General features: G+C 46.2%; 1 protein-coding gene across 3 annotated transcripts in view; it reads left to right on the forward strand.

The window, feature by feature from the left end:
* Positions 1–23858, forward strand: part of ipo7 (importin 7) — a 100455-nt gene that overhangs the window by 51195 nt on the left and 25402 nt on the right. For all 3 annotated transcript variants that reach the window (XM_038808168.1, XM_038808169.1, XM_038808167.1), the window contains exons 10-16: positions 4074–4173; positions 8329–8405; positions 10807–10923; positions 14571–14660; positions 18699–18864; positions 19290–19450; positions 19704–19832. In XM_038808168.1, the coding sequence (XP_038664096.1) occupies positions 4074–4173; positions 8329–8405; positions 10807–10923; positions 14571–14660; positions 18699–18864; positions 19290–19450; positions 19704–19832 (840 nt within the window). The remainder of the gene's footprint in view (positions 1–4073; positions 4174–8328; positions 8406–10806; positions 10924–14570; positions 14661–18698; positions 18865–19289; positions 19451–19703; positions 19833–23858) is intronic.

The raw sequence follows: 23858 nt of genomic DNA on the forward strand, positions 1-23858 counted from the left end.
GAAACTGGCTCTGCAAGACCTCAAAACTGTCCCTCCCTATGTTGTTGGTTTCCACATGAACCATAACCTCTGGTTCTTTACTCCCTTTCCAGAAGTTTGTCCAGCAGATCTGTTTTTGCCCGAACCCTTGCACGCAGGAGGCAACAGACCATACAGGACTCAATCCTGGCTGCAAACTAGACTGTCTATCCCTCGAACTATTGATCCATGACTACCACCTTTCTAATCTGTCTACTAGCTTCCCTCTCTTTTCCTAGAGTAGCCTCAGGCACCATGGTACTATGGTTTTCCCTCGAGTCATCTACGCCTGATTCAGTTGTGTTGCTCACTTCATAGGCATCTAAAACTTCATACCTGTTTGACAACTCCAAAGGGTCCTGGGTTTCCTGGACATGCTGTCTCTTTTCGATGAATGGTCACTCTCCTGCCACCCCTACACTCCTCCTTGCCTTCCTATCACAATGTTGACTCGCCACCCTCTGGTACAACTGTTCCAGAAACACCTTTTTTTTTTAAAGAAAATATTTTATTGAAGCATTTATAATTTTCTCATTTAATATTCTAAGCAACAGAGCGGTCCGACGCATGCAACAACATCACAATAACATACCCAACTCTTCCCCCCCCCCCCCCCCCCCCCCCCCCCCCACCCTACCTCCTGACTGCCTGTATATTAGATTCCCTATCCTTATTCTGCAATGCCATGCCTCCCTTCCCCCCCCCCCGTCCTTCTGCTGATGGTCAGTTTTCCTTAAAGAAGTCAATGAACAGCTGCTGCCTCCGAGCGAACCCCTGAATTGAACCTCTTGCAGCGAACTTAATCTTCTCCAGCCTGAGAAACGTCTCTAGCCTGAGAAACCCTGCCATGTCACTGACACACACACCTGACTTTGGAGACTGAGTCCCTCCATCCCAGCAAAATCCATCTCCGGGCCACCAGGGAAGCAAAGGCCAAAACGTCAGCCTCTCTCCCCTCCTGGGCTCCCGGACCCTCCAACACCCCAAATATTGCCATCCCTGGACCCGGAGTAACCCTCCCTTTCAGGACCTCTGACATGACATCCACAAATCCCTGCGAGAATCAACTCCGCTTCGGACATGCCCAAAACATGTGTATGTCATTCGCCGGGCTTCCCCACACAGCCCACACTGTCCTCCACCTCCTCAAAAAACCTACTCTGGACCATAGTCATATGAGCCCTATGGGCCACCTTGAACTGGATCAAGCTAAGCCTGGCACACGACGGAGATGACTCTCCTCAAGGCCTTTTTCCATTGTCCGACTTCCAACTCCCCTCCCAACTCTTCCTCCTACTTCCTCTTCACCTCCTCAGTTGGGACCCCTTCCCACTCCATCAATTCCTTATATATTTCCGAGACCGTCACCTACCCAACCCCTGTTTTTGACATCACCTTATCCTGCAGTCCCCTTAGATAGAAGGAGGCGAGAGAAGCTTGGAACCTGCCTCCGGACAAAGTCCCGTACCTGTAGGTACCAAAATCCGTTCCCACCCGGCAACTCAAAACTCCTCCTCTAATCTCTCCCGGCTCGGAAAGCCCTCTTCAATGAAGAGATCACCAAATCTCTCAATCCCTGCCCGCTGCCACCTCTTAAAGCCCCCGTCCAGCCCTCCCAGAACAAAACGGTAGTTGTCACAGACCGGTGACTACGCCGATGCTCCCTCCAGTTTCATGTGTTGCCTCTATTGCCCCCACACCCTCGGGACTGCCACTACCACTGAGCTTGTAGAGTACCAAGCCGGCAGGAATGGCAGAACTCCAAAACTAAGCCTCCAAACCCATACCCTGACAGGATGCTGCCTCCAACCACTCCCACACCGACCCCTCCCCCACTACCCACTTCCTAACCATCGATTATATTCGCTGCCTAGTAATAATTAATAAAATTCAGAAGTGCCAGGCCCCCCCCCCCACCTCCTGCGCCCCTGTTGCAAAAGGACCGTCCTTGCCCTCGGGGGGGGGGGGGGGGGCTTACGAGCCCATATGAAACCTGAGGTCACCTCGTTCGTTTTCCTGAAAAATGCCGTAAGGATAAAAATTGGAAGACATTGAAACACAAATAGAAATCTCAAGAGGACTGTCATCTCTTCACAATCTGTACCCTCTCCGCCAGTGACAGCAGGAGCATGTCCAACTGGAGGAAGTCCCCTTTCAGTTGCTCATCTGCCCTGCCCAAATTTAACTTGTGGAGTTGACCCCAGTCCCTTGCCATCTGAATCCCCAGGTACCTAAATTTCCTTCCCACCACTTTAAACGGTAACTCCCTCAGTCTCCTCTCCTGCCCCCATGCCTGGATCACGAACAGCTCACTCTTGCCCCTGTTTAATTTGTTTAAAAAAAAATGAAAATTGCTTATTGTCACAAGTAGGCTTCAAATGAAGTTACTGTGAAAAACCCCTAGTCACCACATTCCGGCGCTTGTTCGGGGAGGCTGGTCCCCCCCTCGCCAGATGTTTGATGACCTAAGTGCCATTGCCAAGGGCACTTATGGCCAGGGCAAACAGTCTGGGGAGAATGCACACCCCTGCCATGTCCCCCTGCACAAACTAAAATATTCTGACTGAACCCGGTTGGTCCTTGCATTCGCCACCGGTGCCTGATATCACAGCCTGATCCAGTCAACGAATCCCTACCCGAACCTTCCTCGGATGTCCCACGAGTACTTCCACTCCACCCGATCAAAGACCTTTTCTGCATCCATGGCTACCACCACCTCGACCGTGCGCCCCTCTGCTGGCATCATTATCACATTTAAGAGCCTTCTAATGTTGGACGTCAGGTGACGTCCCATCACAAAACCCCGTCTGGTCCTCCCCTATCACCTCCGGGACACAGTCCTCTATGCGCATGGCCAAGATCTTTGCCAGCAATTTCACATCCACATTTAAAAGGGAGATCGGTCTATACAATCCACAGTTCTCTGGATCCTTATCCTGTTTACCCCTCCCTCTTCTATGGTGTGCAGTGAAGAGAGTCACTGATCCAAATCAGCCACATAGTGTTCAAGGATTAATTGCTTCTGGCACTTCTTGCATAGAGATCTCATGGAGTCCTGTTGATCCAAAACCTTCCACATCTTGTATGCCACACACATCACAAGCTTTCCCAGAGACTCTGCCTTCTTTACTGATCAAGTAATGCACACAGCTGAGGCTCTGCTGTTTTTAAGTCACAATTATCAAATAGCGCCTCTTTTTTTTTTGGGTTTGAGGAGGAGGGAAGGATAGAAACGCTACAGCAATGTAATAGTTGGTGCTTTGCCGTTCTTTGACATCAAGTCCTCTGTGATTCTCTTCTGTTGTAATGAGCGAAATGACCTCTCCCAGAATCCACCTCGGTCACCTCTCACTACCACCCTATGTTGGATGCCCTTCCTCCTGTTGAGCACTGGGTCCTCTTCCGCGATCCCCATCTCAGTTGCAAGTCCTGTTTCCCTTTCATCCCTGTGCTTACTGACACACATTATCTCCTGGTCAAGAAACATCTTGACTTTAAAATTCTCCTTGTTTTTGGCTTCCTCCATGGCCTTGCCTGTCTCCATCTCTTATCTATCTCCTCCAGTTCCACAACCCTCCAAGATGTTTGAGCTTCTCGATTTCTGGCCGTTTGCGTATTGCCAATTTGAACTGCTGCACCATATGCCTAGGCTCCAAGCTCTGTAATGTGTCCACACCTCTTGATCCTCCTTTATGACACGCTTCTTGAAAGTTGCTTCTTTGACAAACCTTTTGGTCAACTGATCGAAAAGCTCCTTGTGTGACTTGGTGTCTTTCTTTGTTTTACAATGTTGCTGTGAAGAGCCTTGGGTTCTTTTTTGTTAAAGGTGCTGTATAAGTGCAGGGTATTGTAAATTGAGACGGCTAGAGGTTCTGAGAGGCAAATTTTCTTTTTTGGGTTCAGGGGAAAAGTTGGAGTGGGGGGTGATGTCCTCAAAAAAAATGTGATTCAATGAAGTTGATGATAACTGTCCCAATCAGATCTTGTTAAGATTGAGGCAAATTAGTTTATTTTGATGGATTATCAGCATGAACAAATTTTGTTTGCTTTTCTAGGGCATTATCCAAGATGTTGTCTTCCCCTTGATGTGCTACACAGATGCAGATGAGGAGCTCTGGCAAGAAGATCCATATGAGTATATTCGTATGAAATTTGGTAAGTGTTATTTTGCGTTGCAGGTAGAATTGTTTATTTAAAAACAGCACATTAATTTAGAAAGAAATAATGCAGCAACCTTGTTAAAAAGAAATTTAAAATATAAATAAAAATCAGTTCTTGACTTGCCAAATCTCTGCGAGTAGGTTTTGATTATTCTAGCAAAAAGCTTGTGCCAACATGGTAGGCTCTGAACCTCTTGTTTTTTTCTCCCTTCCCCCTTCTGTATTAATTCCTTGGGGTGGTATTATTCCATGTGTACTGTATTGACCTTGAATATTTTATTCAAATACGCACTGTTCGTGGAACATGGACAATGGGTGGCAGCAAGTTTTTGTCCAATCTGAGGATTGCCGCTGTATCTAGTCCAACTAGCCACAAGGTTATTTATGGCATGAATTATTAATGAAATGAAAATGAAATGAAAATCGCTTATTGTCACGAGTAGGCTTCAATGAAGTTACTGTGAAAAGCCCCTAGTCGCCACATTCCGGCGCCTGTCCGGGGAGGCTGGTACGGGAATTAGGTGTAGATTTTTAAGAGCTGGAGTGAGGAATCTTGATTTTCTTTTTCTAATGGGTGCCCCCCCCCCCCCCCCCCCCCCCCGCTCCTATTAGATTCTCTTGGATTATTTAATCCACAATAGCAATTAACTATCAATGGGGCAGCACGGTAGCATGGTGGTTAGCATAAATGCTTCACAGCTCCAGGGTCCCAGGTTCGATTCCCAGCTGGGTCACTGTCTGTGCGGAGTCTGCACGTCCTCCCAGTGTGTACGTGGGTTTCCTCCCGGGTGCTCCGGTTTCTCTCCCACAGTCCAAAGATGTGCGGGTTAGGTGGATTGGCCAGGCTAAATTGCCCTTAGTGTCCTAAAAAATAAGGTTAATGGGGGTTGTTGGGTTACTGGTTATAGGGTGGATACGTGGACTTGAGTAGGGTGATCATTGCTCGGCACAACATCGAGGGCCGAAGGGCCTGTTCTGTGCTGTACTGTTCTAATTCTAATTGTTCAGCTGAAATGTTGATAAGTTAGCTAATGATTTATTGTGATTGTGTTCTGACTAAAAGTTAGCTACCTCATAAATTTCCTAAATGTTGGTTTTGTATTGAACCATGTGATTTAGTTTTCTTTCTCACAATGTGGACATTGCTGGCTAGTCCAGCATTCCTTGTCCATCCCTAATTATAGCACATAGAAAAATACAGCACAACAGGCCCTTCGGCCCACAAAATTGTGCTGAACTTTTGTCCTAGATTAAGAACCAATTAATCTACACCTCATCATTCTACCGTAATCCATGTACCTATCCAATAGCTGCTTGAAGGTCCCTAATGTTTCCAACTCAACTACTTCCACAGGCAGTGTATTCCATGCCCCACTACTCTCTGGGTAAAGAACCTACCGCTGACACCCCCCCAACCCACCCCTATATCTTCCACCATTCACCTTAAATTTATGTCCCCTTGTAATGGTTTGTTCCATCCGGGGAGAAAGTCTCTGACTGTCTCCTCTATCTATTCCCCTGATCATCTTATAAACCTCTATCAAGTCGCCCCTCATCCTTCTCCGCTCTAATAAGAAAAAGCCTAGTACCCTCAACCTTTCCTCGTAAGACCTATTCTCCATTCCAGGCAACATCCTGGTAAATCTCCTCTGCACCTTTTCCAAAGCTTCCACATCCTTCCTAAAATGAGACGACCAGAACTGCACACAATACTTGAAATGTGGCCTCACCAAGGTTTTGTACAGTTGCATCATCACCTCACGGCTCTTAAATTCAATCCCTCTGCTAATGAACGCTAGCACAACCATAGGCCTCCTTCACAGCTCTAGCCACTTGAGTGGCAACTTTCAAAGATCTATGAACATAGACCCCAAGATCTCTCTGCTCCTCCAAATTGCCAAGAACCCTACCGTTAACCCTGTATTCCGCATTCAGATTTGTCCTTCCAAAATGGACAACATCACACTTTTCAGGGTTAAACTCCACCTGCCACTTCTCAGCCCAGCTCTGCATCCTATCTATGTCTCTTTGCCTTTGAAGATGGTGTGGAGCCGCCACCTTCAACCACTACACTCCATGTGGCATAGATATGCCCTTCCTAGAGTGTTGTTGAGTCTGCCTTGCCTGTGTCCTTCCAGTTGGTAGAGGTCACGAGTTTGAAAGGTGCTGCTGAGAAGGCTTGGCAAGGTCCTACAGTGCATTTTGTACGCGGCACAGTGGCAACAATGTGCGCTTCTGTAGTGGAGGAAATGAATGTGAAGGTAGTGGATGGAGTGCCAATCATGTGGGCTGCTTTGCCCTGGACACTGAGTTCTTGAGTGTTGTTGGGGTTGCACTCATCCAAGCAAATGGAGAGTATTCCATCAATCTCCTGATATGCACCTTGTAGATGGTGGACAGGCTTTGGGGAGTCAGGTAGTGAGTTACTCGCAACAGGATTCCTAGTCTCTGACCTGCTTCTGTAGCCTCTATTTAAATGGCGGGTTCAGATTCTGGTGAATGGTAATCCCGTTCCCAGATAGTTGATAGTGGGCGATTGAATGTAATGGGGGTTGGTCAGATTCTCCCTTATTGGAGATGGTCCTGACCTAATACTTGTTACTTGCCACATAAACAGCCCAAGGCTGAATGTTGTTCAAGTCTTGGTGCATATGACCCAACTCCTTCAGTATCGAGTCGTCATGAATGGTACTGAACATCCTCCTTTCTGACCTTTATGATGGAGGGAGGTCATGGATAACATAGTTGGATCTTGGACATTACCCTGGGGAACACCAGCAGCAATGTCCTGGGACTGAGATGATTGACCTCCAACAGGCACAGCCATCTTGTGCTTGTTACGTGAATTGGACATTCCGAATTCTCCCTCGGCACTTTCTCCTGGACCGATTTTCTCTCGATCATTCACCTTGGCCTTCACTGACTTGTTCGCTTCAGCCACCATGGACATCGCTGCTTCCAGTGATCCAATTACTGTGGCTTGAAAGGGCCACTTCCATATCTTTTATCGTGGCTTCACGGGCATTCACTGTTTAAATGGTCTTCCAGAGCTGCTCGGATGGGGGCTGAGGTCTCATCCATTGATTTTGGAGGTCCTCCAACACAATCCACCAGTATTTATCAAATTCCTTTGCCAAAGTACTGAAAAGCACCTCAGCCGTTAATGGAATAGCCGGAGCCCCAGAGGCTGCCTCTGCCACTTCATCTGCCCATGACCTCTGAGAGGACTCCGACTCTGTCGATTAACTTCTGCTGTCCAGCTTCTTTCCCCTTACTTTTCTGGGCATTTCAATCATACAGGATCCATATTCCATTAATTTTGTGGGTTTTCAAAAGAAAATACTCCCTGATACTGAGAGAAAGGGGCAGAAAGTGCAGTAGTCCAAAGATGTGCGGGTTAGGTGGATTGGCCATGATAAATTGCCCGTAGTGTCCTTAAAAAGTAAGGGGGGGCTTGTTGGGTTACAGGTATAGGGTGGATACGTGGGTTTAAGTAGGGTGATCATTGCTCGGCACAACATCAAGGGCCGAAGGGCCTGTTCTGTGCTGTACTGTTCTATGTTCTACTCTAGCAGGAAGCACCTCGTGCGTGTCTTCCCCCTACATTATGCCTCCAGAAGTCCTGAATCCATCCACTTGACACTTCTGGCTAAAAGCGGTAACAAATTCTTCAGCTTTGGCTTTTGCACCATTATGCTGGACTCGCCCTTCATTAAGATGGGGATATTTTTTGAGCCTTCTCCACTTCGTGTTTAATTGTTGATCACCATTCACAACTGGATGTGGCTGGACTATATACTTGTATGAAGCTTCTAATCTTTGTTGATTTCATAAAATCCCCCCCCCCCCCCCCCCCCCCCCCAACCATGTATTGAAGTTGTTTAGGTGAACTTTGACTCATATGATTAACTATTAAATATTATCTTTAATAAATCTGAAAAAGAAAGCAAAGATGTATCAATTATAAGGGTGTTGCAATTGAGTTTAAATTTGGGTCATCTGGTAATGGCTTTTGAGATAACGTGAGGTTAAATTTTATTGGGGAAATCAGTGCTAATTTGATTTTAAAATAACTATTTAAAGATGAACTTGCGCTTGGGGATTTAATCATCACTATTTATAAAAGTTAATTCCTTGGTTTTATGCATAGATGTGTTTGAAGACTTCATCTCTCCAACAACAGCAGCTCAGACGTTATTATACACAGCCTGTAGTAAGAGAAAAGAAGTGAGTATTTCACTGTGATTTTAAGCTTTTGTTCTGGAGCTTACAAATGTCCAACTAAATGCTGTCATTATTTGCTTGCTACTAATTTAAAAATACTACTATGGATCTTTTTCTGCTGGCATAGATCTTGGCCATGGATTGTGTGCGCAAAATGTGTGCTGTTTTCTAGTACTGCAGCTCGATACTGTTGGTCATAGGGGATCTTGAGATAATGAAATGGGTCTTGCAGTGTTGCAAGGTCATCTCATTAGTGTTCAGTCTCCAATTCAATCGACTAAGGAGTTATGATCATTAGTATACTCTAATTGTGCGTTCAGGTGATATAAGTGCAAGGGCATGTTCAAATTTGTTTGCTCAGCCACACTTTCGAGGGGCTAACTTGTGGCCAGCACAGGAACGTTAGAGGAAACATTGACCACCTAAAATGTTTTGTTGGCCTTTCAGGCATTCTGCATGTTCAGTAATGGGCCTTGTGGTGGTGAATTACCAGAATAGCTGAGATTTCCAAAAATTGAGTAGATGTAGAAAGTAAATCTTTGTAACTAAATTTTGTTAAACTTGAGAGGTTAAGTGGGGAAGGGGACGGTGTGGGAGCGGTTAGTGGCAGACTCGTGTAAGGGCACAAGTTTGGGGCATCCGTAATGGCTCCTTTGCCGTTCTCGCCGGCCTGGTACTCCACAAGCCCGGTGGTAGTGGCGGTCCTGAGAGTTTGGGGGCAGTGGCGGAAGCATATGGGAGGGGAGGGAGTGGCGGTGTGGGCTCCAATTTATGGTAATCACAAGTTTGTGCCGGGGAGGTTAGATGGGGGGTTCCGGAGGTGGCAGAGAGCAGCTATTGAGAGATTGGGAGGTCTGATTATTGATGGGAGCTCTCCTTGTTTGGAGGATCTGGAAGAGGAGTTTGAATTACCAGGAGGGAATTGGTTTCATTATCTGCAGGTGAGGGATTTTGTGCAAAGGCAGGTTTCTACCTTTCCGCTTCTACCGCCAAAGGGGATACAGGACCAGGTAGTTTCTAGAATGGGAAGGAATCTGAAATCTATGAAGAACTTATGGATTGGGAGGAAACCCAGATAGGTGAGCTAAAGCGTAAATGGGAAGATGCGTGGGAAAGGAGTTATCGGGTCTGGGAGAATGCCCTGAACAGAGTCAACACGTCCTCATCATGTGCCAGGCTCAGCCTGATGCAATTCAAGGTGATTCACCGGCCACACATGACGGTGGCCCGGATGAGCAGTTTTTTGGGCTGGAGGACAGGTGTTTGAGGTGTGCAGGAGAGCCCGCAAATAATGTCCACATATTTTGGGCATGTCCGAAGCTTGGGGGATTCTGGCAGGGATTTGCGAATATCATGTCCACGGTACTAAAATGAGGGTGGCGCCGAGTCCAGAGGTGGTGATTTCTGCAGTACCAGAAGACTCTGGAGTCCAGGGGCGAGAGAGGCTGACGTTTTGGCCGTTGCCTCCTTGGTAGCCCGGAGACAGATCTTATTAGCGTGGAGGGACTCTGAGCCCCTGAAATCGAGTATGCGTTGGCGACATGGCTGGGTTTCTCAGGCTTGATAAAATTAAATTCACCCTGAGAGGATCAGTGTTGGGGTTCGTTCGGAGGTGGCAGCCGTTTATCGACTTTTTCGGGGAAAACTAAACTGTTGGCAGATTCAATAAGGGTTAGTTTAGGTTAGGCGGGAACAGTGAGAAGAGGTGGAGGGTGGTGTTATGCACTGAATTATGTTTACATTTGTATCTTGTCTTAATAATATATTTGTTAAGAAAAAACTTGAGGGGTTAAGGCATCTGCAATGAAAGGTATTCCTCATTCAAACGTTTTTCTCTTTCAATTTTAAGCATGTGAATCAACATTTTGATGTTTCAAATTGTGATAAAACAATTTTGTTGTAAAGTAATTTACTCTGTTTCAAGTCAATGTATTTGAGAGAATTATTCAAATATTAGATTGAAAACACGAATTCCGGATGTAGAGCAGCGATATTGAATGAGACTTGATAAAGGCTCCTGTGCAGAGCCAACAGTGGGTCAGTGAGCTAAATTACTGTATTTTGTACTGATACTTTTAGGATTGTATTGCCTAATGCAAGGTGGTGAAACACCAAGTAATCCTGAGGACGGTTGGAACCCTGGAATTCTGGTGAATTAGAGATTGAATTTCTGACCAACTGAAAGTATTGTCAACTGTTCGACTGTTGCATTACCCATAGCATAGCTGTAGATTTGGAAATGGTTACAAATGCTGGGTTTTTTTGTCAAAACATTTCTTTCTGCCTTATTGTTTGAATGGATTAAATGTATGCAGTACCACTATGTTTTATGTGCTGCAGTATTGTGAACAACAATGAAGACTTTGTACAAGTATTAATCCTCGCAAATGTGTCTTTTTTTCAGGTGTTGCAAAAAACAATGGGATTCTGTTACCAAATACTCACAGAACCAACTGTTGATCCCAGGAAGAAAGATGGAGCTTTGCATATGATTGGCTCCCTCGCCGAAGTACTATTGAAGGTGATTATTATAGTGGCACATAAATATACCTGCTTATTTGCATGGTGCTGCTTCTTCTCTTAGAGTGAATGGGCTTCAATGCTCAGCATTAGAAACATGCCAGCTCAAAGTGGAGAGGATCTCCAAGAAGATCACGCATATAGACACTGACATTAAGTTTCTACAAAGATGCAAGAAAGCAGACAAGATCCCGAAAGGGCTACAGATCACAAACTCACTTAAGTCGACCGACAACACAGACTACGCTGAGAGACTCTGCCGTCACACCTCTCACACACCTCAACCACTTTGTACACCAGCTCTACAGCAGACGCCACAATCTGGAAACCAAGATGAAGTCCATATTCTTAACTTGCGCTCAGGACGCAACAGACCAGCTGCGAAACACCGCCAAACAGATGAGACAACGATACTACGCCACCTATATGCACACCAAGAACAGGAAGCTTGAGAAACTCTGCATCACCACCAGAAGCAACCAAGCCTACCCCAGTACCACAGTAGAAAACAATACAGAGAAATCTGTTGTAAACTTATTAGACTGCATCCTTCAACCAGACGAAATCAAAGTCCTCAGCAGAGGGCTCCATTTCTGCACCACCACCAAAATGGACCCAATCAGTCTTGCGGCAGACACTGAGGAGTTCATCAGGTGAATGAGGCTCTGGGAGTTGTTCCACAGACCCCAAGAGGCCGACAGCAAACCCAATGAGACAACCAATAAACTGGAACAGCAGACCGAGAGATCTGCGGTGCGGCAACCGAAGAGGAAAGAGTCGAATTGGACCCCTCTGGAAGTTTGCTGCCTTAGACTCGACATGTATGCTCAAGCCGCCAGGAGTAGTCAATGCCAGATTCATCAGTCGCATTCACAAGACGGCTCCGAATGTCACCCAAGCACACTGGAACGCCATCCGAGCTCTCAAGACCAACCACAACATCGTCATCAAACCAGCAGACAAAGGAACGGCCAACGTCATACTGAACAGAATGGACTACTGCAAAGAAGTGTACTGACAACTCAACAACCAGGAACACGACAGTTACCTGCGGATCCGACCAAGGAACTCAACAGACTGATCAAGACCTTGGATCCAGACCTTCAGAGCACCGGTCATGCTCTCATCCTACACACTCCCCGCAATAGAGATCTCTACTGCCTCCCGAAAATACACACGGCCAACACGCCAGGCCAGGGCAGCACAGTGGCGCATTGGGTTAGCACTATTGCCTCACAGCACCGAGGTCCCGGGTTCGATCCCCGCTCTGGGTCACTGTCCGTGTGGAGTTTGCACATTCTCCCTGTGTTTGCGTCCACACGACCCAAAGATGTGCAGGGAGGTGGATTGGCCACACTAAATTGCCCCTTAATTGGAAAAAATTAATTGGGTACTCTAACTTTATAAAAAGAAAGAAAAAACCAGGCCGTCCGATAGTATCAGGCAACAGGACCCTGTGTGAGAACCTCTGGCTACATCGAGGGCATCTTGAAACCCATCGTACAAGGAACGCCGAGCTTCTGTCGCGATACAACGGACTTCTTACAGAAACCCAGCATCATGGACCAATTGAACCAGGACCATTCCTCGTCACAATGGACGTCTCGGCACTCTACACCAGCATCCCCCATGCCGATGGCATTGCTGCAACAGCCTCAGTACTCAACTGACAACTGCCAATCTCCAGGTGCAGTTCTGCAACTCATCCACTTCATTCTGGATCACAACGTCTTCACCTTCGCTAACCAGTTCTTCATCCAGACGCACACAACAGCCATGGGGACCAAATTCGCACCTCAATATGTGAACATCTTCATGCACAAATTTGAACAGGACCTCCTCATCGCACAGGCCCTTCAACTGACATACACCAGATACATCAATGCCGTTTTTTTCCTTTGGACCCATGGTGAAGCATCGCTGAAATGATTACACAATGTCATCAATAATTTCCATCCCACCAGCAGACTCACTATGGACTACACTCCAGAATCGGTTGCATTCTTGGACATATTCATCCCCATCAAGGAAGGTCACCTTTGCCTTACCGCAAGTTCACGAGTAACCTCACGATGCTCCATTTCTCCAGCTTCCACTCTAAACACATTAAAGAATCCATCCCCATATGGACAAGCCCTCCGTATACTCAGGATCTGCTCAGACGAGGAGGAGCGTAACAGACATCTACAGATGCTGAAAGGTGCCCTCGTATGAACGGGATATGGCGCTCGACTCATCGACAGTTCCAATGCGCCACAGCAAAAAACTGCACTGACTTCCTTAGAAGCCAAACACGGGTCACAACCAACAGAATACTCTTCGTCGTCCAGTACTTGGGAGTGGAGAAACTACGATGACATCTTCGCAGTCTTCAACACGTCATTGATGAAGACTAACATCTTGCCACGGTCATCCCCACACCCCCACTACTTGCCTTCAAACACTTCAAACAGCCGCACAACCTCAAATAGATCATTGTTTGCAGCAAACTACCCAGCCTTTAGAACAGCGACCACGACACCCCACAACCCTGACATCGCAATCTCTGCAAGACGTGCCAGATGATTGATATGGGTACCACCATTACATGTGAGAACACCACCCACCAGGTATGTGGTAGACATTCGTGCGACTTGGCAAACGTTGTCTACCTCATACGCTGCAGGAAAGGATGTCCCGAAGCATGGTACATTGGCGAGACGATGCCGACGCTGCAACAATGGATGAATGGACATCATGCGACAATCGCCAAGCATGACTGTTCCCTTCCAGTCGGGGGACACTTCAGCATTCAGCCTCTGCTCTTCGGGTAAGAGTTCTCCAAGGCTACCTTCAGGATACGCGACAACGCAGAATCGCCGAGTAGAAATGTATAGCCAAGTTCCGCACACATGAGTACGGCCTCAACCGGGACCTTTGATTCATGTTGCGTTACATTTACCCCCCCCCCCCCCCACCATCTGTCCTGGGCTTGCAAAATCCTACCAACTGTCCTGGCTTGAGACAATTCCCACCTCTTTAACCTATGATTATCCCTCTCTCCAGTTGTTCCGTCTGGACCTGTAGAGACTTAATTACCTGCAAGGACTCTCATTCAAAGTATCGTTTTGCATCATTGACTTTGTCTATATGTATATTTATATGTATATTTTATTTATTTATGTATGTATGTTTCTGGAACCCACCTCTTCATTCACCTGATTAAGGAGCTGTGCTCCGAAAGCTAGTGATTTGAAACAAACCTGTTGGACCCTGGTGTTGTAAAACTTCTTGCTGTGCTCACCCTGTCCAACGCCGGCATCTCCACATCTTGGAAATATGAGGCTGTGTTTTGCAGTATGTTCTAACTCCAAACTTTGCAGTGAATTGGTTGATCTTGGCTAATGTTCTTTGGGGCAGAGGCATGTTCATATCAGATGTTGTTTGTCTACTCATTTGGGTGTAGTTGACTTAAAACAACCTTCTGGAAGGTTAGATTCTGTTGATTGCAGTTGGTGGGTCGTTAAAGAGACAGTTGGGAGAGGAGTACACAATTTGGAGGATACATAGATTCACAAAAAAGTGTTTATTTTTGTGTTTAACAAAGTTGACCTATGTGCGGTCTCGATTTTAAATCTGTTTAACCAGCTATATTTGTTCCTGCAACAGAAAAAGATCTACAAGGATCAGATGGAATTCATGTTGCAGAACCATGTCTTCCCACTGTTCAGCAGTCAGTTGGGCTACATGAGAGCAAGGGTGAGTGTGTACACAAGTTCCCCATTTCACCCCTTTTAGTTTTAACCCAAACATTACTCAGACTAATATAGGCTTATCCTGCACCCTATTGCTTCCATGTGATGCTTCATTAAATTGTTACGGTGAGAACTGACTGGTTACTAGCTGAAGCAAATTAACAAGTGACCGAGTCTAGTCAATTAGTATTGCGCAAAGACTGAAGTCCAAATGTATTATTGCTGGGTTACCTGCAGGTTTTACCAAAAACGTTGGAATTAATCTTAACATGATTCAGTTTTTTGAATGCGGCCTTTATTCTATTTTCCTTTTGAAAGTTGCCAAGATGGTGCAGATTTGAGGTAGATATTTTGCTATAGGGAAGCTTTGAAGTAAGGGAATTGGAATTAAGCAGCCTTGTAGCGTGTGAAAAAAATTGAATGGAATTGAGGGTTTAAATTAAGGTGGCAGGGGGATGGGAACCGATGTGGGAAGGTAGTAAAATGGGGACAGAAGCGAAAGGAAGTAAGGGGGAAAGTGCAAGGCAGAGAAGACATAATCAAAAAGGGCGACAGTACAAGGTACAGTGACTGAGGGGAGCTCAGTGAATAGGCCCAGTAATACGAAAATAAATAAAACTGGAGATGTTAAGATTCAAAACAGAGGTAAAAAACCAACATAAGTGTACTTTACTTGAATGCTCGTAGTATTCGGAATAAAGTAAATGAGTTGATGGCGCAAATCATCGTGAATGACTATGATTTAGTGGCCATTACTGAAACATGGTTAAGGATGGTCACGACTGGGAGTTAAATATCCGAGGGTATCAAACTATTCGGAAGGACAGAGTGGGTGGTAAGGGATGTGGTGTAGCTCGGTTATTTAAGGATGACATCCGGGCAATAGTAAGGTCGGTGCTATGGAGGATACGGTTGAATCCATTTGGGTGGAAATCGGGGATAGCAAGGCGAAAAAGTCTCTGATAGGAGTAGTCTATCGGCCACCAAATAGTAACGTTATGGTGGGGCAGGCAATAAACAAAGAAATAACTGATGCATGTAGAAATGGTACAGCAGTTATCATGGGGGATTTTAATCTACATATCAGTTGGTTTAACCAGGTCGGTCGAGGCAGCCTTGAGGAAGAGTTTATAGAATGTATCCGCGATAGTTTCCTAGAACAGTATGTAACGGAACCTACGAGGGAACAAGCGGTCCTAGATCTTGTCCTGTGTAAGGAGACAGGATTGATTCATGATCTCATAGTTAGGGATCCTCTCGGAAGGAGCGATCACAATACGGTGGAATTTAAAATACAGATGGAGGGTGAGAAGGTAAAATCAAATACTAGTGTTTTGTGTTTAAACAAAGGAGATTACAATGGGATGAGAAAAGAACTAGCTAAGGTAGACTGGGAGCAAAGACTTTATGGTGGAACAGTTGAGGAACAGTGGAGAACCTTCCAAACGATTTTTCACAGTGCTCAGCAAAGGTTTATACCAACAAAAAGGAAGGACGGTAGAAAGAGGGAAAATCGACCATGAATATCTAAGGAAATAAGGGAGAGTATCAAATTGAAGGAAAAAGCATACAAAGTGGCAAAGATTGGGAGACTAGAGGACTGGGAAATCTTTAGGGGGCAACAGAAAGCTACTAAAAAAGCTATAAAGAAGAGTAAGATAGAGTATGAGAGTAAACTTGCTCAGAATATAAAAACAGACAGTAAAAGTTTTTACAAATATATAAGACAAAAAAGAGTGGCTAAGGTAAATATTGGTCCTTTAGAGGATGAGAAGGGAGTTTTAATAATGGGAAATGAGGAAATGGCTGAGGAACTGAACAGGTTTTTTGGGTCGGTCTTCACAGTGGAAGACACAAATAACATGCCAGTGACTGATAGAAATGAGGCTATGACAGGTGAGGACCTTGAGAGGATTGTTATCACTAAGGAGGTAGTGATGGGCAAGCTAATGGGGCTAAAGGTAGACAAGTCTCTTGGCCCTGATGGAATGCACCCCAGAGTGCTAAAAGAGATGGCTAGGGAAATTGCAGATGCACTAGTGATGATTTACCAAAATTCACTAGACTCTGGGGTGGTCCCGGTGGATTGGAAATTAGCAAACGTGACACCACTATTTAATAAAGGAGGTAGGCCGAGAGCGGGAAATGATAGGCCAGTGAGCTTAACTTCGGTAGTAGGGAAGATGCTGGAATTTATCATCAAGGAAGAAATAGCGAGGCATCTGGATTCATAAAGGGCAGGTCGTGCCTAACTAATTTAGTGGAATTTTTTGAGAATATTACCAGTGCAGTAGATAATGGGTAGCCAATGGATGTGGTATATCTGGATTTCCAGAAAGCCTTTGACAAGGTACCACACAAAAGGTTGCTGCATGAGATAAAGATGCATGGCATTAAGGGTGAAGTAGTAGCATGGATAGAGGATTGGTTAATTAATAGAAAGCAAAGAGTGGGGATTAATGGGTGTTTCTCTGGTTGGCAATCAGTAGCTAGTGGTGTCCCTCAGGGATCAGTGTTGGGCCCACAATTGTTCACAATTTACATAGATGATTTGGAGTTGGGGACCAAGGGCAATATGTCCAAGTTTGCAGATGACAGTAAGGTGAGTGGTAAAGCGAGAAGTGCAGAGGATACTGGAAGTCTGCAGAGGGATTTGGATAGGTTAAGTGAATGGGCTATGGTCTGGCAGATGGAATACAATATTGACAAATGTGAGGTTATCCATTTTGGTAGGAATAACAGCAAAAGGGATTATTATTTAAATGATAAAATATTAAAACATGCTGCTGTGTAGAGAGACCTGGGTGTGCTAGTGCATGAGTCACAGAAAGTTGGTTTACAGGTGCAACAGGTGATTAAGAAGGCAAATGGAATTTTGTCCTTCATTGCTAGAGGGATGGAGTTTAAGACTAGGGAGGTTATGTTGCAATTGTATAAGGTGTTAGTGAGGCCACACCTGGAGTGTTGTGTTCAGTTTTGGTCTCCTTACTTGAGAAAGGACGTACTGGCACTGGAGGGTGTGCAGAGGAGATTCACTAGGTTAATCCCAGAGCTGAAGGGGTTGGATTACGAGGAGAGGTTGAGTAGACTGGGACTGTACTCATTGGAATTTAGAAGGATGAGGGGGGATCTTATAGAAACATATAAAATTATGAAGGGAATAAATAGGATAGATGCGGGCAGGTTGTTTCCACTGGCGGGTGAAAGCAGAACTAGGGGGCATAGCCTCAAAATAAGGGGAAGTAGATTTAGGACTGAGTTTAGGAGGAACTTCTTCACCCAAAGGGTTGTGAATCTATGGAATTCCTTGCCCAGTGAAGCAGTTGAGGCTCCTTCATTACATGTATTTAAGGTAAAGATAGATAGTTTTTTGAAGAATAAAGGGATTAAGGGTTATAGTGTTCGGGCTGGAAAGTGGAGCTGAGTTCACAAAAGATCAGCCATGATCTCATTGAATGGTGGAGCAGGCTCGAGGGGCTAGATGGCTTACGCCTGCTCCTAGTTCTTCTGTTCTTGTGAATGATGAGGAATATCTTGATTTCTAGTTGGGAGAGGAAGGAGGCCTGGGGCTTAGGATCAATGGAAGGAGTTCCAAAGATGTTGGGGTGCTATCTGTTGGTATTGGGAGGGAATGAGACATGGGTCCAGTGTTATCAGGACAAGGCAGGCCAACAGCAAGTTATTCTTGCTGCCCAAAGTGCCTCAACTCTTGAATCATTGTTGGCTTGTAGCTTGTTTTCAGAGATGATCATTAATGGTGTGGACTGTGGCTTGATGGGCAAAGAACAGAAAGCATTGCGGCAATCAATGTAATTTGGGAATGATAAGTCTAGCTATAGGCTTTGATGGAAAGAGTCCTGGAGGAGCAAATGTGCATAAATCTTACAACAGTTAATTTTTAATAATGTAAAGGGAAGTGAGAGGGAAAGAATTTCTGAAGTCTGCACTGGGGAACTTTGCCTTGATCAGTATATTTCCAACCTCAAGAGAAAGGTATTGATACTAAATATTGGCTGTAAAACTCTGACATTTATCATTTCAGGCTTGTTGGGTCCTTCATTATTTCTGTGAGGTTAAGTTTAAAAATGACCAGAACCTACAAACTGCACTGGAGCTGACCCGAAGGTGCCTGATTGAAGATAAAGAAATGCCTGTGAAAGTGGAGGCTGCTATAGCTCTTCAGGTCCTCATCAGTAACCAGGAGAAAGGTAATAAAAGCCAGTTTTGAACTTTTAAAGTGAGTGCAATGTTGAAGGAGGCATTTATCCCTACTGTTCTATTTGACTGGTGGGGGGGGGTCAAAGTGAAGCGTTGTGTGTTACCAATATAGATAAAATGGTTGTCCTTGAATGTTTCTAAATTAACTCACCACTGAACTGAATTTTAAGTGTGCCAGAAATAAGGTTAAGTCCCGTTGACGGGGAGTGAGAAATCCAAGACAGTACAAATAGTTTCAGCTGCTTATTGTTTAAGGAGTTGAAACCAGCTTGCCTATATTTCCTTCAGTCAGACCAGTGTGTGTTAAGTAAAGGATAAACTGAAGAACAAATAATGGAAATGTCTAAGTCTTTGACTCTGAATGGAACAGATCATTTTGAGAAAAACTAAGTTGTACATTTCTTTTCCTTTATAGCCAAGGAATACATAAAACCTTTTATTAGACCTGTGATGCAGGCCTTGCTGCACATTGTCAGAGAGACTGAAAATGATGATTTAACTAATGTGATTCAGAAAATGATTTGTGAATATAGCGAAGAGGTGACCCCCATCGCAGTGGAGATGACTCAGCATCTGGTAAATAGTTTGATTGATATGTTAGATTATCTTGCAGATGAACTAATACTGTTGTGTCTATGACATTTGCATGTTTCCAGATAACTATTACATCTCCCTTTGTGCATGACCGCATATTTGACTCCCTATTTGTTCTGTGCAATTGGACCATTGATTATTTCAATTGTGATAACAGTAAACAAATAAGCAAGTAATTCCTCAAGTTGTTGTAAAGGAATTTTTAGTAAGATTGGAGCCTTTGCTTTTATTCTAGGCAATGACCTTTAACCAAGTCATACAGACGGGCCCAGATGAAGAGGGCAGTGATGATAAGGCAGTTACCGCAATGGGAATTCTTAATACGATTGATACTCTCCTTAGTGTTGTGGAAGATCACAAGGAGGTTAGTTATTCAGATGACCGATTTTTCTATTTTTAAAACTCTAACATTTGTTCGTTTGCTGGTTTGTTCCTATGGTATTATTTTTTTAATAAACATTTTATTGAGGTATTTTTGGTATTGTAACAACAACAAAATAAACATTGTACATGAAACTGCAAACATAGTGCAAAAGCCGTCTTCCTCCCTTACAGGTCCCACCTTTATTAACCCCCTACTCTAAGATGAACTAAACCCCCCCCCCCCTGTGGACATGACATCTGCAAACTGCTGCCAAAATCCCCTAAGCTTCGGACATACCCAGAACATGTCGACATGGTTTGCTGATCGTCCCGCACATTTTGAACACCTGTCTTCCACCCCTAAGAATCTGCTCATCCGGGCCACTGTCACACGAGCCCGGTGAACAACCTTGAATTGTACCAGGCTGAACCTGGCACATGTTGCGTTGACTCTACTCAATGTGTCCACACATAGACCATCCTCAATCTGTCCTCCCAGCTCCTCCTCCCACTTGCGCTTCAGCTCCTCTGTCTGCGTCTCCTCTGACCCCATAAGTTCCTTGTAAATGTCCGAGATGCTCCCTTCCCCTACCCTGTCCTGAATCCCGCTTAGCAGTGGAAGCGGGGGGGCAGCATGGTGGCCTAGTGGTTAGCACAACCGCCTCACGGCGCTGAGGTCCCAGGTTCGATCCCGGCTCTGGGTCACTGTCCGTGTGGAGTTTGCACATTCTCCCCGTGTCTGCGTGGGTTTCGCCCCCACAACCCAAAAATGTGCAGGGTAGGTGGATTGGCCACGCTAAATTGCCCCATAATTGGAAAAAATATTTGGGTAATCTAAATTTTTTTTAAAAAGTAGTGGAAGCGGGAAGTCCCGTACCTGCAGATACCTGAATTTGTTTCCCCTCTCCAACCCAAACTTCTCCTCCAGCGCCCTCATGCTTGGAAAGCTCCCCTCGATAAACATATCCCCCATCCTCTCAATCCCTGCTCTCTGCGATATCCGGAAACCCCCCTACCATCTATACTTCCTGGGGCAAACGGTGATTATTACAGATTGGGGACCAGACCGATGCTCCCACATGTCGTCTCCATTGTCCCCAGATTCTCAGGGCCGCCACCACCATGGGGCTAGTGGAGTACCGTGCCGGTCGGAACGGCAGAGGCGCAGTTACCAATGCCCCCAGACTGGTGCCCTTGCATGAAGCCGCCTCCAGACGCTCCCATGCCGACCCCTCCCCCACCACCCACTTCCTGATCATGGCTATATTCGCCGCCCAGTAATAGTTACTAAAATTTGGCTGTGCCAGCCCGCCCTCTCCCTGACTCCGCTCAAGCATTACCTTCCTTACTCGCGGGGTTTTGCCCGCCCAAACAAAGTCAGTGATCACTTTGTTGACCCGTTTTAAAAAAAGACTACGGAATAAAGATGGGGAGACATTGAAACACGAATAGGAATCTTGAGAGGACCGTCATCTTCACCATCTGCACCCTCCCAGCAAATGACAACGGGAGCACATCCCATCTATGAAAATCGTCCTTCATTTGGTCTACTCGTCTACTCGTCAGGCCAGATTTAATTTATGCAGCCGGTCCCATTCCCACGCCACTTGAATGCCAAGCTTCCCCTTCCTATCTAAATGGCAGCTCCCCCAATCGCCTCTCCTGTCCCCTCGCCTGGACCGTAAACCTCTCACTTTTCCCCATATTTAGCTTATACCCCGAAAACCGGCCGAATTTCCCTAGAATCCTCATGATTTCTTCCATCCCCTCTATTGGGTCCGATACATACAGAAGCAGGTTGTCCGCATACAGTGAGACTCAGTGCTCCATCCCCCCTCCCGGACCAGCTCCTTGAGGCTCTCTGAGTAATTGCCAATGGCTCTATAGCTAGCGCGAACAACAGTGGGGAGAGAGGGCATCCCTGTCTCGTCTCCCGGCGCAGTCTACAATAGTCTGATGTTGTCCTATTCGTCCGTACTCTTGCCACAGGAGCCTGATACAGCAACGTGACCCAGTCAATAAAGCCCTGCCCAAATCCGAACCGTCCCAGTACCTCCCACAGATAATCCCATTCTACCCGATCAAAAGCCTTTTCTGCATCCATTGCGATCACTACCTCTACCTCCCTACCTTCCAGGGGCATCATGATCACGTTTAACAACCTTTTCACATTGTCCACCAACTGCCTACCCTTAACAAACCCCGTCTGGTCCTCCCCAATAATGTCCGGGACACAGTCCTCAATCCTGGGGGACAAGATTTTGGCCAGCAACTTGGCATCCACATTCAACCGGGAGATCGGCCTGTAGGACCCACACAGCTCCGGGTTCCTGTCCCGCTTCAGAATCAACAAAATTGTGGCTTTTGACGTCATCTGAGGCAGCACCCCTCTTTCCCTTGCCTCATTGAACACCAGCCCCAATATCCCAGAGAACATTATATAAAACTCCACTGGGTACTCGTCCGGCCCTGGGCTTTACCCGACTGCATGGCCTTCAGACCCTCCACTACCTCTTGAAATGGAATGAAATGAATGAAATTAAAATTGCTTATTGTCACGAGTAGTCTTCAATTAAGTTACTGTGAAAAGCCCCTAGTCGCCACATTCCGGCGCCTGTCTGGGAAGGCTGGTACGGGAACCCGATCGGGGCCCCCAGCCCTTCTGCCAGCTCCCCGTCCACCTTTGGGAAATCCAGCCCTGCCAAGAAGTGCCTCATCCCCTCCAGCCTTGTAAGGGGTTCCGACCTATACAGCCGCTTGTAGAAATCCCTAAACGCCTTATTCACCCCTGCTGAATCTCCAACCGGGTTCCCATCTCTGTCATTTACTTTCCCTATCTCCATGGCTGCCTCCCTCTTAGCTGCTGTGCAAGCATCCTGCTGGCCTTCTCTCCATACTCGTAGATCGCCCCCCCTCGACTTTCTCAGCTGCTCCACTGCCCTCCTTGTGGTTAACAAGCCGAACTCCGCCTGTAGCCTCCGCCGTTCCATTAAAAGCCCTGTGTCTGGGGTCTCCGCATACCTCCTGTGATCTGTAGTATCTCCTTTACCAGTCGGTCTGCCCTGTCCACTTTCTCCCTTTGGGCCCGTATCGGGATCAGCTGCCCTCTGACCACCACCTTCAGTGCTTCCCAGACCACCGCTGCTGAAATTTCCCCGTCGTTGACCTGCAGGTAGTTCTGAATACATTTCCTCAGCTGCTCGCACGCCCCTTCGTCAGCCAAAAGTCCCACGTCTAACCTCCAGTGCGGGTGCTGGTTACTGACTTTACTAACCTGCCGGTCAGCCCAGTGTGGAGCATGGTCTGAGATTGTGATCGCCAAGTACCCAGTGTCCACCACCCCTGCCAGTAAGGCCCTGCTCAAAATAAAGAAATCAATCCAGAAGTACACTTTATGCACGTGTGAGTGGAAGGAGAACTCCTTCACCCTCGGCTGCCCAAATCTCCATGGATCCCCCCACCCCCAATCTGCTCCATGAACCCTTTTAATTCCTTTGCCATTGCTGGCACCCTGCCCATTTTCGAGCTTGACTGGTCCAAGCCAGGGTCAATAACCGTTGTAGTCCCTTCCCATGACCAACCTGTGCGAGTCCAGGTCCGGTATCTTCCCCAGCATCCTCTTTATGAACTCCACATCATCACAATTTGGCGCATAGACATTTACTAATACCACCTGCACCCCCTCCAGTTTCCCACTGACATTAATGTACCGACCTCCCACATCTGAGACTATTCTACCCGCCTCAAACACCACCCGCTTATTGATCAGGATCATGACCCCTCTAGTCTTTGAATCTAGTCCCGAGTGAAAGACCTGACTGACCCAGCCTTTCCTCAGTCTAATCTGGTCAGTTACTCTAAGGTGCGTCTCCTGCAACATTACCACATCCGCCTTCAGTCCCCTAAGATGCGCAAACACATGTGCCTTCTTGACCAGCCCATTTAACCCTCGAACATTCCAGGTGATCAGCCTCATTGGGGGGTTCATTGTCCCCCCTTCGCCGATCAACCATCCCCTTTTTAGGGC

Source organism: Scyliorhinus canicula, chromosome 9 (assembly GCF_902713615.1).
Source record: "Scyliorhinus canicula chromosome 9, sScyCan1.1, whole genome shotgun sequence".
NCBI classification, from domain to species: Eukaryota; Metazoa; Chordata; class Chondrichthyes; order Carcharhiniformes; family Scyliorhinidae; genus Scyliorhinus; species Scyliorhinus canicula.